The 11,923-nt window shown below is 52.4% G+C and overlaps 2 protein-coding genes across 2 annotated transcripts; one reads left to right on the top strand and one right to left on the bottom strand.

Moving 5' to 3' along the window:
* Positions 1-2,179: 2,179 nt before the first annotated feature.
* BEST4 (bestrophin 4) lies at positions 2,180-5,478 on the top strand. Its single transcript, XM_004678929.1, has 9 exons — positions 2,180-2,367; positions 2,458-2,552; positions 3,080-3,313; positions 3,489-3,643; positions 4,095-4,172; positions 4,419-4,613; positions 4,733-4,813; positions 4,918-5,072; positions 5,204-5,478. The coding sequence occupies exons 1-9, from the start codon at positions 2,216-2,218 to the stop codon at positions 5,475-5,477; spliced, it is 1,419 nt and encodes a 472-aa protein (XP_004678986.1). The 5' UTR covers positions 2,180-2,215; the 3' UTR covers position 5,478.
* Positions 5,479-7,383: 1,905 nt separating this feature from the next.
* RPS8 (ribosomal protein S8) lies at positions 7,384-9,836 on the bottom strand. The gene is made up of 6 exons (XM_004678928.2): positions 9,759-9,836; positions 9,255-9,361; positions 8,769-8,868; positions 8,290-8,465; positions 7,933-8,062; positions 7,384-7,539 (listed from the first exon to the last, which is right to left on the bottom strand). Exons 1-6 carry the CDS (start codon positions 9,760-9,762, stop codon positions 7,430-7,432), a joined length of 627 nt encoding a protein of 208 aa, XP_004678985.1. The 5' UTR covers positions 9,763-9,836; the 3' UTR covers positions 7,384-7,429.
* Between the last annotated feature and the right edge of the window lie 2,087 nt (positions 9,837-11,923).

The raw sequence follows: 11,923 nt of genomic DNA, 5'->3' as shown, positions 1-11,923 counted from the left end.
CTCCGGGGCAGGCAGGGATCGAACTCATGTGGAAGTGGCTTTAGCTTCCTAGTGCTGTGCTTTAACCCGCTGCGCCACCAGGGAGGGCCCTATGGTGAATTATCTTACCCCCCTTCTACAAACCTCTGGTCGACACCACAGTTCTTCTATGCATAAGTAAATCATAAAAAACAAACAAACAAACAAACAAAACAAATGAACAAAAAATACCGGGATTGGCACTCTTTGGTTTGGGGACATAATGACAGGGCACCAAGAGAAAGTTCTCTGAAGGCATTGTCTGGTTCTGTGATGCCATAGTGGATGGTAAATAGAAACCAAAGAGAAGAGAGTTGGTTTATGCCTATGGTATCTCAGGCCCCACCATTGCTTCCCAGTTGAAGGTTCACAATTTCTCTGTGAAGTAAGTGTAATTGATCCTGTTTTGCAGAGGAGGTTCTGAGAGATTAAGTCACTTTTTAAAATTTATTTTATTTATGTATGCATACAGAGTTGGGGTGTAGGCCAGAGATGCATGAGATGAGAGGATTCACCAGAGACAGAATGGGGAGCAGAACAGGTGACTCTATTGAGATACACTGCTGAGGGGAGCAGCAGGCAAGACAGGAGAGGCCTGCTGCGCCATGTGGCTTTGCCCCCTGGCTGGGATTGAATTTGTGCTGCAGTGGCTGGCTTGATAGATCTGAGACATAATCCCTTGTGCCACCAGGGAGGCCCTGAGATTAGTTCATTTATGAAAGGTTACAAAGAGCTAGATTTCAAACCCAGGTTTTGTCTGACCCAAGGTTTGCCCCTAACCACCTCTTCATGTTTCTTCTCTAGGAAGCTCACAATGTGGGGAAGGAACTTCTCAAAACAGATCAGGCATGGGACAATCATTCCTGGGTTTTTGCACCTAAGCAACAAGTGGACAATTGAGCTGGTGCCTCAAGTATTATTTCCTTTTTTTTTTTTTTTTTTTTTTACGTAAGACTGATGAAAAAATCAAGACCTGAAGATGGGAATAGCCCTTAAAGATACTGAGCACCCTTAGGAGTTAAGAGGTTGGGCACAGGCTTGAGGGGGCTCTGCTTTCTTAGCACCGAGTCCAGCCCTATTATAGGGGTTCAGGGAGGACGAGGCTAGGTCCCCCAAAGCCAGTGCACCGGACCTTGGTCCCAGAGCACAACTCCTTATTTAGGCCCTGTTAGACCGCCTCTAGCCTTTGAAGTCCATCAACTTGGGCTTTGAATCCTCCCTCCCACACATCCTATGACCTTGGGCAAGTCATTGGGAGACTCATCTGTGAAAGGGGGATGACCCCTACCTCCTGAGGTTGTAATGAGGCTTTTCCAGGAACAGGTGATATAGTGCCATTTGGCACAGTGCCTGTCTGTCAGTGCTCTGATCTCCAGTTTTTATGGATTATAACATTTATTATGCATCTGTTTTCTCAACCACAGTGTGGGACAGTAACCCTCGCCATCCTGGTTGCAAGGACATGGTGTCAACTATGTGAACTGCAGGGTCAGCACAAATGGCACCTCTGTCATTCAAAGGCCAAGCCAACCCTACAAGGGTTGGGAGACACATTCAGTTCCCAGGCCCAAGGGAAGCTAGGTGACAGCCTCAATCCATCAATGATAATCTCAAGCCAGTCACAGTTTATGGGCCCAGGAGGTACTTAAATGTGTGTGGGGGTGAAGGCTAGCCCAGTTCTTCTTCCTCAACACAGGCTGCTGCCCAAAGCAGGTAGGCAGGTGCAGAGTGGGGGTGAGAGCATCCCGGGCCTTGAGGTCATCTGTTAGCTTTGAGAGCAAGACCTCAAGGGCTAGTAGTGGGTCTCAATGAGAATTGGCTCTCTTGTCCTCAGTAGTTTGGGCAGGAGCAGCACTGGAAGAGGTGGGGGGGTTTGTGGGAGGCTCCTGCAGAGAGAGCTTAGACCTCCTCTCTCCCTTACCTCACTCCCTTCTGCAGATCACTGCATTCAGGGGTGTGGAGGGGAGGAGTGGGGTGTGCTGTATCTACAGCTTCTGAAGCTTCTTCCCCCCCTCAACACAGGGGGTAAAGGCTGTGTGTGTGTGTTAAAGTGTGTGTGTGTGTGTATGAGACAGAGAGAGAAAGTTGAAGGGAGGTGGCCTAGGGTAATAGACTTGGTGAAGAAGCAGAGAAAGGAGGAAACTTGTTGGGAGAGGACAGCTCTGTGACCTCCTGCCTGCCCCAGGACTCCAGCACCATGACTGTTTCATACACGCTCAAAGTGGCAGAGGCCCGCTTCGGAGGCTTCTCTGGTCTGCTTCTCCGCTGGAGGGGAAGCATCTACAAGCTTCTCTATAAGGAGTTCCTCCTCTTCGTTGCCCTGTATGCTCTGCTCAGTATCACCTACCGGTGAGCCATGAGGGCAGGTCTCAGGATGGGCCTGTGGGGGTCTGGGCTGCCAGCTCCCTCTAACCCAGGCCCACGCCTGACCTTTCCCAGGCTGTTGCTGACCCAGGAGCAGAAGCATGTATATGCTCAGGTGGCCCGATATTGCAACCGTTCTGCAGAACTCATCCCCCTGTCCTTTGTGCTGGGTAAGTTTCTGTGCAGCTCTCCTTGGTGGTCTCCTTAGCATCTCGCCTGACCTCTGGGTCAGGGTGATGGCTTTGAGGGTCAGAAGGCCAGGAAGTCAGTCAGAGCAGGCATGGGAGTTGCTGGGATTTCACTGGTACTTGTTGAGGGACCAGCATCCCAAGCAAAGGAAAGCCGTCTGCTGGCCTCACAACCCTCTGGGTACCGGAAAGGCGTTGGGAAGGGGTGACACCTCTACCCTCATGGGAAATGGGGCTTACATGGCCTTGAATCTCCCGTTTTCCTCATCCGGGAGGTTTGCACTTCTCCCTTCCCGCCTGGAGAGCACAGCAGTGCGGGGGCCAGAGGCAGAGGCTGCCTGGACAGGGGGCAGGGGCAGGAGCCGGAGCCGGCGCGAAGCCAGAAGCGTTCTCTCCCTGCCTGGTGCAGCCTGGCCTGGACCAGGCGCTCTGGTTGGGGCACAGGACACACTGACCGCCGGGCCTTCTGTTTTCCCTGCCCCGTCGTCATCACCCTTGGTGGCAACCAGGGTTCTACGTGACCCTGGTGGTGAACCGCTGGTGGGCCCAGTACACGAGCATCCCGCTGCCGGACCAGCTGATGTGCGTCATCTCCGCCAGCGTGCACGGCGTGGACCAGCGCGGCCGCCTGCTGCGCCGCACCCTCATCCGCTACGCCAACCTGGCCTCGGTGCTGGTCCTGCGCTCCGTCAGCACCCGCGTGCTCAAGCGCTTCCCCACCATAGAGCACGTGGTGGACGCAGGTGCGGGGCGCCCTGGGGCCGCGTCAGTCCGCAGCACGCAGGTGCCGCGCTGGGGCGCCGGGGGGGGGGGGGGGGTCTTGGGCCAAGTTCTGACCCCCAGAGGGCACTCCAGGGCCCCAGGCTGCGAGTCCTGGGAACCGAGGGTGACTGCGCCCCACCCACTTAACGCTCGCAGGTTTCATGTCCCAGGAAGAGAAGAGAAAGTTCGAGAGTCTGAAATCCGACTTCAACAAGTACTGGGTGCCCTGCGTCTGGTTCACCAATCTGGCGGCCCAGGCCCGGAGGGACGGGCGAATCCGTGACGATATTGCCCTCTGCTTGCTTCTGGAAGTGAGTCCGCACAGATGGGGCGCAGCTGTCCTCTCCCCAAGTCTGTACTGCACACCTGGGAAGCACAGCACCTATATTAACTCACTAACCCTCACTACAGGGAGAGAGGTATTATTATCCTCCCCTTTCACAGATGAGGAAACTTGAGAAACAAAGTGGAAAAGCCAAGTCACATGGCTTGTTCATGGACCAGGATGGGTACTCAGACATTCTGGCTCCAGGGTCTGCTTGTAACTACTTTGCTAAATTCATACAAATAAAAAGCAAAAGTATAATGTAGAATTAAATGTTAGTCTTTAGAGGTCAGCTTCCCATCCCAGGCAGCCAGCCTGAGAACACCTCAGTAGAATGGGCCTCCAGATCTCGGCCCTCCTTTGTTCTGGGCTTCCCTTTTCTCTCCCACTTCTCCTGCCTCACCTCCACTGACTTCCTCTTCCTGCTGTCCCAACAGGAGCTGAACAAGTACCGGGCAAAGTGCAGTATGCTGTTCCACTATGACTGGATCAGCATCCCTCTCGTCTACACCCAAGTATGCCTCCCCCCACCCCGTTCCCAGGGGGCGCACAGAATTAGAGTGGGAGCCCCAAGGCAGTTCCAGCCTGTCAGGCATTGAACAGGCAAGAGCTGAGGCCCTGAGCTCCCCTGAACCCCCACTCCTTCTGGCGCTGACCCCACACCCACTACATATTTTGGTTACTATCAGACTCTTCTGCTGGCCCTCAAGGCAGGAGTGGCATTTCGCTCTGTCCCTTCAGTCCGGCTTCCCCTTCTCCAGGTGGTGACCATAGCAGTGTACTCCTTCTTTGCCTTGTCCCTGGTCGGGCGCCAGTTTGTGGAGCCGGAGGCAGGGGCTGCCAAACCTCAGGAGTCTCTCCCAGGCCAGGAGTCGGCACTTGCCCCGGGGGATCTGGACATGTATGTGCCTCTCACCACCCTGCTGCAGTTCTTCTTCTATGCTGGCTGGCTCAAGGTGGGCACTTCAGGTGGTCATGCCAGCCTCCTCATTAGGAGTGTGGTTGCAGGGCTCACCTCATCTCTGAGCACAGAGAATGGGGCACTCAGCCCATTACACTGTCTTACAACCTGCAGGTGGCTGAACAAATCATCAACCCTTTTGGTGAAGATGATGATGACTTTGAGACTAACCAGCTCATAGACCGCAACTTGCAGGTGAGCAGTGAGTGCCCCACCCCGGCTCCTGGGCTTGCCCCTCCTTGCCAGAGCCTCAGCCAGCATAGGAGTGGAGGATCCTGGTGACAAGCTGCCTGCCCCAGGTGTCCCTGCTATCTGTGGATGACATGTACCAGAACCTGCCCCCTGCTGAGAAGGACCCCTACTGGGATGAGGATGCTGCCCAGCCGCCCTACACTGTGGCCACCGTGGGCGAGTCGCTGCGGCCTTCATTCCTGGGCTCCACCTTTAACCTGCGGTGAGTGGTGGAGGGTGCCGGGGGAGGCGGGCTTGAACCTTGGGCTCCTGCGCCCCTGCCGGCCCACCCTCCGCCCCCAGAGCCCACTAGGCGCCCAGGCTCGCTCAGTGTGTCCTTCCTTCTCCCTGCAGCATGAACGACGACCCCGAGCAGAACCTGCAGGTGGAGGCGTCCCCTGCATTGGCGCGGCAGGTGACAGCGGCGCAGACCCCGCTGCTCGGTCGTTTCCTGGGCGCAGGAGCGCCCTCCCCCGCCATCAGTCTCCGGAACTTCGGCCGAGCACGAGGAGCCCCCCGGACCCCTCATTTGCTGCGCTTTCGGGCAGAGGAGGGTGGCGATCCCGAGGCCGCTGACCGCATCGAGGAGGAGAAGGCGGGGTCAGAGGATGAGGCCCAGGAGCCGTGAGCGGAGGCCTGGGGGGCCGCCGACCTGCCCGCCCCCAGCCTCCCTCCGCCTGGGGCTGGCCTCCGGGGCCTCCGCGCAACACTCCCTGAAAGCGGACCGGAGTGTTTAGGGACTGATCTCGAAAGAGAAAGATGGCGGGAAGGGCCAGGACCAGGACGGAGCTGGGGGTGTGTCCGCGCTCAAGGTTGCCTGACAGCTGGGGGAGGAGCTAGGGCACAGCCGCCCAGCCGGCGCGGCCTGCGTTTCCACAGCAGCAGGGCTAGGCCCCCGTCGCTCTCAGGGGGCACCTGCATCCCTGAAGGGGCTGTTCACAGCAGTGTTGGCACACTCCCGTTTCTCGCTCAGATCTGGGGTGGAGCTGCTTCTATTCATTTCTAAGGTCACGCTGCTGTGGCAGGTCCGGGCAACTTGATAGATGTACGGATATACCCTCTTGATATACTCTGGAAAGGACAGTGTTTGCGGGGAGAGCTTTTACGTGATCAGTACTGCTCAACTGTGTTTATGAGAACCATTCATTTGTGTATTCGCAGTTATTTAAAATTGAGTCGGCATACCTAACAGTGGGAGGGAAAGGGAGTGGGAGTCTGATTAAAAGGCAGCGTGAAGGTGATCATCCAGTGCTGCCTGACCCTCAGCACTCTCCAGTGCTAAGCCCATCTCCAGCAGTGGCCCTTCAGTCTGCTTGCACCTGAGGGGGAGGGGCTGAGGGTCCCACAGGGGGCTGGGTTGGATTTGTTGCTCAAGTGAGCTCCTTTTAAGCAGACGTTCCTGGATGTCATGGGCAAAGGCTGACAAATGCCAGAATTCAAAAGCACTTGAGGGCAGAGTTTGAGTGTAGCCTTTGGGTTGTCAAAGGTTTTAGCTGTACGGGGTTGCTGAACATTTTACCTTGTATCCGAAACTACAGTATAGAAATATCGTCACCCACAGTATTTCACTCCAAGTGATCATTTTTTTTGCTTCTGGCTCCAGGGAGAAAGTTCTCATCTGTGGAGACTGAGTAAATGGACTTAATTCCTTCAGAGTTTTAAGTTTTCTTGCCCTTTTGTACTCAGTTGTAGTGTACCTTTTCCCAGGTCTACTCATAGGGGTCTTCACTTTGGCCAGGTTGCTGAAACCAAAGAATTCACACTTCAGCACTTTCATTACTTTTACCTTCCATCAACTTTGAAATAGATAAAAATCCTTCAAACTCATTTAGCACATACTTGAGTGCCAGATAGACCAGGTGCTAGAGAGAGCAGTCAACATCCCTGGCGGTACATTCTATAGGGATCAGGATCCATACTTATGCTGGAACAAGGGAAATAGTACTGTGAAGTGCAATTTAAAACCCTGTGATGTAACCAAACCCAGAAGGGAGTGAACTAAGTATTTTAAGTCTCTAGTGGTAATCACTAGTTACCCCGGCTTAGATCTTTTTCTTAAAGGTTTATCTATGTATATAGGAGGGCAGAAGCACAGGGGGTGAGAAGATTTGCCAGAGTGGGGGGCAGAACAGGCAGACTGATCAAAATACATTGCTGAGGGGAGCAGCAGACAGCCTCACAGTGCTGCATTTCAAACCCCTGCAACTCATATTTTAGCAAGGAATTTGAGACAAAAATAAAAAGGAGTACTTCTACATAAGGGTGCAGTAAAAGGGTTAGGGCTCAGGAGAAAGTTAACTTTACCTTATAGCCTGCTTGGCTTGCATGCCACTGAGAACCAGGCTTTGGAGGTGACAAGTCATCTCCCTGCGATATAAGCGCACAGCCTGCAGCTAGGGCTCTATACTGTGAAGTCTGGGTGAGGACAGTGGGAAGGTTCTAGTTCCAGTCACCATCTCAGCTTTGGTCTGCATGGGTGGCCAGAGCAGAAAAAACAACTATTCTGGCAATTTGAACAAAGGACAAAGAACAAGTAACAACAAAGACCTTTATTACATGAGCTAAGAGAGGAGGGAGGACTTATTTGCCTTTCCGAGCTTTGATTTTCCGCAGATAGAACTCCAGCTCCTTGCCCTCAAGCACATAGCCATCTGCGCGGCCACACTGGCCTGGTCTTGAAGCGATGCATGCTGTAAGAGAATACACATGCCCTTAGCAAATGCTAACACAGCACTCCCCAAACCTACCACCCCCCTTTAAAAGAAGTCAATGTTGGTCCAGATATTTGGGGGGGCAGGCGACACGCAGCCCACTGTCTCCTCAGACATACTTTATCATCTCTTGAAGTCAGTAGCAGAACTGGACAAAGTTTTCATCACTGAGACAGCCCCCTCAACCCGGGGAGACTTCTCAAAGCTTCTGGACCCGTCTACTAGTCTCCATTATTTCATACCAGTTATTCAAGTGTAGTGATTTGTGCTCATATGTTTATAAAACCCCAGATGACCACACAGGTGTAATCATAACTGAGACAAAGGTAAAACAGTGTACACTTCACCCCTCCCCCCCAACAGCCAACTCACCAAGAAGCTTGCCCTGCTGGAACTGCTCCTCCAAAAGACTGCTGATTTTGGCATTCTTTTTCCTTTCATCATATTTTTTCTGAATTTTCCTTGATCGCTTTTTGTTCAGGATCTCTTCCTCCTCAGGAGCCTGCATTAATTAATAGATGGGTTCATTACGACTCCAAGTCCCTAGCCCACGGAAGAATTGACATTACCTTCTAGAACCACAGCCAGCCCAACCCCTGCCTTCCTCAGCAGTAAAGACTCATCTCTTTCCCTTCAGTAGCAGAACTGGACAGAGTTTTCATCACAAGAAGGCAGGACTCAGTGCCCCCGTCCCACCCTCGCCCCCAAGATGAATCCCCTAACACATACCAGTTTGGCCCCCTTCTTGCGACCCAGGAGCATTGCATAGTGGGACTCATACCACTGTCGGTATGGCGTGCTGTCAATAAGCACGATGCAGTTCTTCACCAGGGTCTTGGTACGGACCAGCTCATTGTTAGATGCGTTGTAGACAACATCAATAATCCTTGTTTTGCGAGTACAACCTGCTCACAGGAGGAACAACAGAATCAAGTCATGTAAATTAGCGGCCACTGGCCTTGACGTGTCCTGTCCCTGTCCTAGTGGGTCTGAAGGGAAGACTGAGGATACATGACTGCAGGACACTAGGTCACCTTCCCCAAAGCCCATCTTTCCAGAGGCATCTGGAAACCACATACACAAAATCTAGACTCAACTCCAAAGCCTGAGGCTACAGAACTAAGCAGTACAAGTGGAAGAGCGCCTCAGGAAATTTAGAATGTGCTAGGTGTAGAATTCCCCACCCACTCCCAGGGGCCCCCACTCACACTCAGAGCCCCAAGAGAAGTTCCCTACATCCAGCCTCAAGGCTCGGTACTTCTTGTTGCCTCCCCGAACACGAACTGTGTGTATGCGCCTAACGCCAATCTGGAGAAAAGAAGACAGATAATAAGTTATCAAGGAGCAAGACAAGAAATGGGAGGGAACTGGGCTGATGGAGGCAACCGTCAGTGTAACTATGACAAGTCCTAGCATTGGCAAGTGGTACACAGGTGACCAAGACGGCCACAGCCACGCCTAAGGATACTTTTTCATCATTCTAGTCACCTCCAAGGGGGGGGGGATATCATTTCCAAACACTGAATGTTAAAGTCTCCATGCAACAAAACAAGTTCCTAAAGATGCACACCACCCACTTTCTCCAGACTCTCTTTAAGTCCAAGTGCACAGGATGTCTCCATGCCATCTTAGTATTTACCCAACACGTCAAGATGAGGCCTCCCAGAAATTAAGGCCCAAACACAAGCACCCACCTTGGTGTTGGCAGCTGGGCGTCCCAACTCATACTTTCGCTTCTTGTGGTAGGGCTTTCTCTTGCCCCCGGTCTTGCGGCGTTTGTGCCAGTTGTCCCGAGAGATGCCTGTATGTGAGAGCGGGGGACAGAAGCTTGAGCCTCGGTGGCGGAGGCCGAAGCCTCGCTACCTTCAGACGCCCGCTCCGGGGCGGCCGCACGCTCAGCTCTCCAAGGTTGGATTCCCCACCTTGCAATCGGAAGTCCACAGCATTAACAAAATGTCATCATTGCCGTGCGGCCCAGCAGGAACCCTTCCCGCGGCAGCCACGTTGATGGCGCCGAACCCCAAGCCCCAGCACTCCCTCGGAGCGGACCTCGGCGGCCAACACCAGCTCGCCACCCTTCTCGTGGCTGCTGGTTGCCGGACGCTCAGGCGCTCGCATTCCTTACTCGGCAGTGAGGCAGGATGGCATCGGATTGAACTCAGCCCGCTACCACGACCCGGGTACACAGCGACACTCACCCATCGCTCGGCGCTGGCCGGAAAGAGGAAACGCTAAGAACTCGGGTCCGGTTTGTAAAACTCAGCCCTACCCCCTTTACGTACTTCCGGGCGCCGCCGAAAGGATCTTACGTATTTTAACCACGCCGACTGTGTGCGGGCTGGGAGGGCGCGCAGAGCTCTGGGAGCCGGGGCAAGATCTGGTAGGGCTGCGGTCTGGGAAGGCCTCCGGCTGTGCGGGCTTTCCGTACAAGCTGAGAGCTCGGCACAACCGGATGGAGCGACTGGCTTTATGCCGGTTTTGACAAGAGTTGTCTCAGAAAAGGCTCACTGCAGCAGTCCAGGATGAGGCGTGGGGGTGCCGTCGCGTTGGGAGAGTAGAGTTGGGAACGAGTGGCGAACTTGAACTTATTTTTAAAGGTTTGGGGAGGGTCTAGGAAGAGAAAAGTGTGCCAGGGATGCCTAAATTCTTCCCTTGATCAATTGGCTGGATTTTATTACCATTTACAGAAATGGTCTAGGCTAAGTAGGAGCTGTTCTGTACGTGTATTTTTCTATCATCTTCTTGACTTTTATAAATGAAACAATAGGTCATCCTCATAAAGGAGATCTGGACAGAAGATGCTATTTTGAACATCGTTGGTATATAAATAATTAAAAGCCTGGGACTGAACCCAAGGGGAGATCACATAGCAAACTTTTCTTGTAAAGGGTAAGTCATCACTTCAGGTCTGTGTCACAGCTGCTCAGCTTTATTCTTGAAATGTGAAAAGCAGCCATAGATAATAGGAAAGGAATGGATCTGGCTGTAACTTTATGGATACTGATGTATATTTTTAAAGATTTATTTTTGCACACAGAACTGGGGTACGGGACAGAGATGCAGGGGCAGTGAGAGGATTCACTAGAGAGTGGGCAGCAGAACAGGCTGACTGACTACTGAGGGGAGAGCGGGGAGGGAGGGTCAGGAGAGGTCTGCCACACCACGCCATGTGGGTCACCTCCGGGAGTGGACTGAACTCGTGCTGAAGCTGTTGTGGCTAGCTTCCTAGTGCTGTGCTTTCACCTACTGAGCCACTGGGGAGAGCCTGGATACTGGTATTTACATGTCATGAGACATGCTTTTGACTTCCCCTACCCCCAACATACAAAAGTTAAAAAAACAGCTTATGGATCCAGATGGCATGCAGTAATGTTCCCTGCCATAGAAAATTCCAAGAGGGCCTAAGGCCAGGGTTTGAGAACTCAACATTTAAGGCTGAGGAAAGAAATGGAGCTAGGAACAATTAGAGAGGAAGCCAACACAGGGTGGTATGGCCTAATGTCGCTGGAAGTCTAGCTCCAAAGATTAAAAAGTGATCATGGATTTGGTAATCTGAAAATTGCTAGTGACACTGATGAGAGCAGTTTCCATGCAGTAAAATGGGCAAAAACTTAACTGCATATGCAGGAAATTCTTTTGAGAAATAAAGACTTTAGAGGGAAAAATTAGGCTGGAGAATGCCATGAAGAGGGGCAACTGTAAACTTTTTACTTCCATTCTTTTGGAGAGATTCTCTCAAAATTCCCTATTTCAGCCTTTCTACTCCTAACTTCCACACTCATTCAGAATAAAACACAAATTTCTTACCTGACTTGCAAGACCCGGGAAGCTGTGACCTCTTAGCCCCATTAAAAAACCTTTTTTTAAAGATTTCATTTTTGTGTCGGACAACGAGGGTATAGGCTAGAGGTATGGGTGTGCGCATGTGACAGACAGGATTCGGCAGACAGTGGGGAGCGGAACAGGCAGATCTACTGAAATGCACTGCTGGGAGGAGCAGCAGTGACACAGGAGAGGTCTGCCGCGCCATGTGGGTCACCTCCTGGGCTAGGGATCAGATTCAGGAGATGGCAGTGATAGTGAAACTTAAGACCCAGGCCACCAAGGAGGCCCAGATATTGTGTGTGTCAATCACTTTTTTTTTTTTTAAGATTTAAAAATTTTAAAAAGATTTATACATAACAAGAACTGGGGTAGGTACATACAAGGCCAGAAGTGAGGGGGTAGGGTAGGTGAGGCAATTCCCCCAGAGACAGAGTGGGAAACAGAACTGGCAGATCCACTGAAATACACTGCTGACGCTCTGAGCAGTGGGGAGACAGGAGAGGTCTGCTGTGCCGTGTGGGTCATCACCTCCCTGGCT

Source organism: Condylura cristata, unplaced genomic scaffold (assembly GCF_000260355.1).
Source record: "Condylura cristata isolate star-nosed mole 26May11 unplaced genomic scaffold, ConCri1.0 scaffold00008, whole genome shotgun sequence".
NCBI classification, from domain to species: domain Eukaryota; kingdom Metazoa; phylum Chordata; class Mammalia; order Eulipotyphla; family Talpidae; genus Condylura; species Condylura cristata.
Note: the sequence above shows the minus strand (reverse complement) of the source record. Positions and strands in the feature narration are given on the sequence as shown.

Bases quoted from the DNA above. Each gene is read 5' to 3' on its own strand.
- BEST4 (XM_004678929.1), top strand. From the start codon at position 2,216: ATGACTGTTTCATACACGCTCAAAGTGGCAGAGGCCCGCTTCGGAGGC. The intron at 3,314-3,488 runs GTGCGGGGCGCC...TAACGCTCGCAG, and splicing joins AGAGCACGTGGTGGACGCAG to GTTTCATGTCCCAGGAAGAG. The intron at 3,644-4,094 runs GTGAGTCCGCAC...CTGTCCCAACAG, and splicing joins CCCTCTGCTTGCTTCTGGAA to GAGCTGAACAAGTACCGGGC.
- RPS8 (XM_004678928.2), bottom strand. The intron at 8,466-8,768 runs GTGAGTGGGGGC...TCCTGTGAGCAG, and splicing joins CTTCTCTTGGGGCTCTGAGT to GTTGTACTCGCAAAACAAGG. The intron at 7,540-7,932 runs GTGAGTTGGCTG...ATTCTCTTACAG, and splicing joins CCAGCAGGGCAAGCTTCTTG to CATGCATCGCTTCAAGACCA.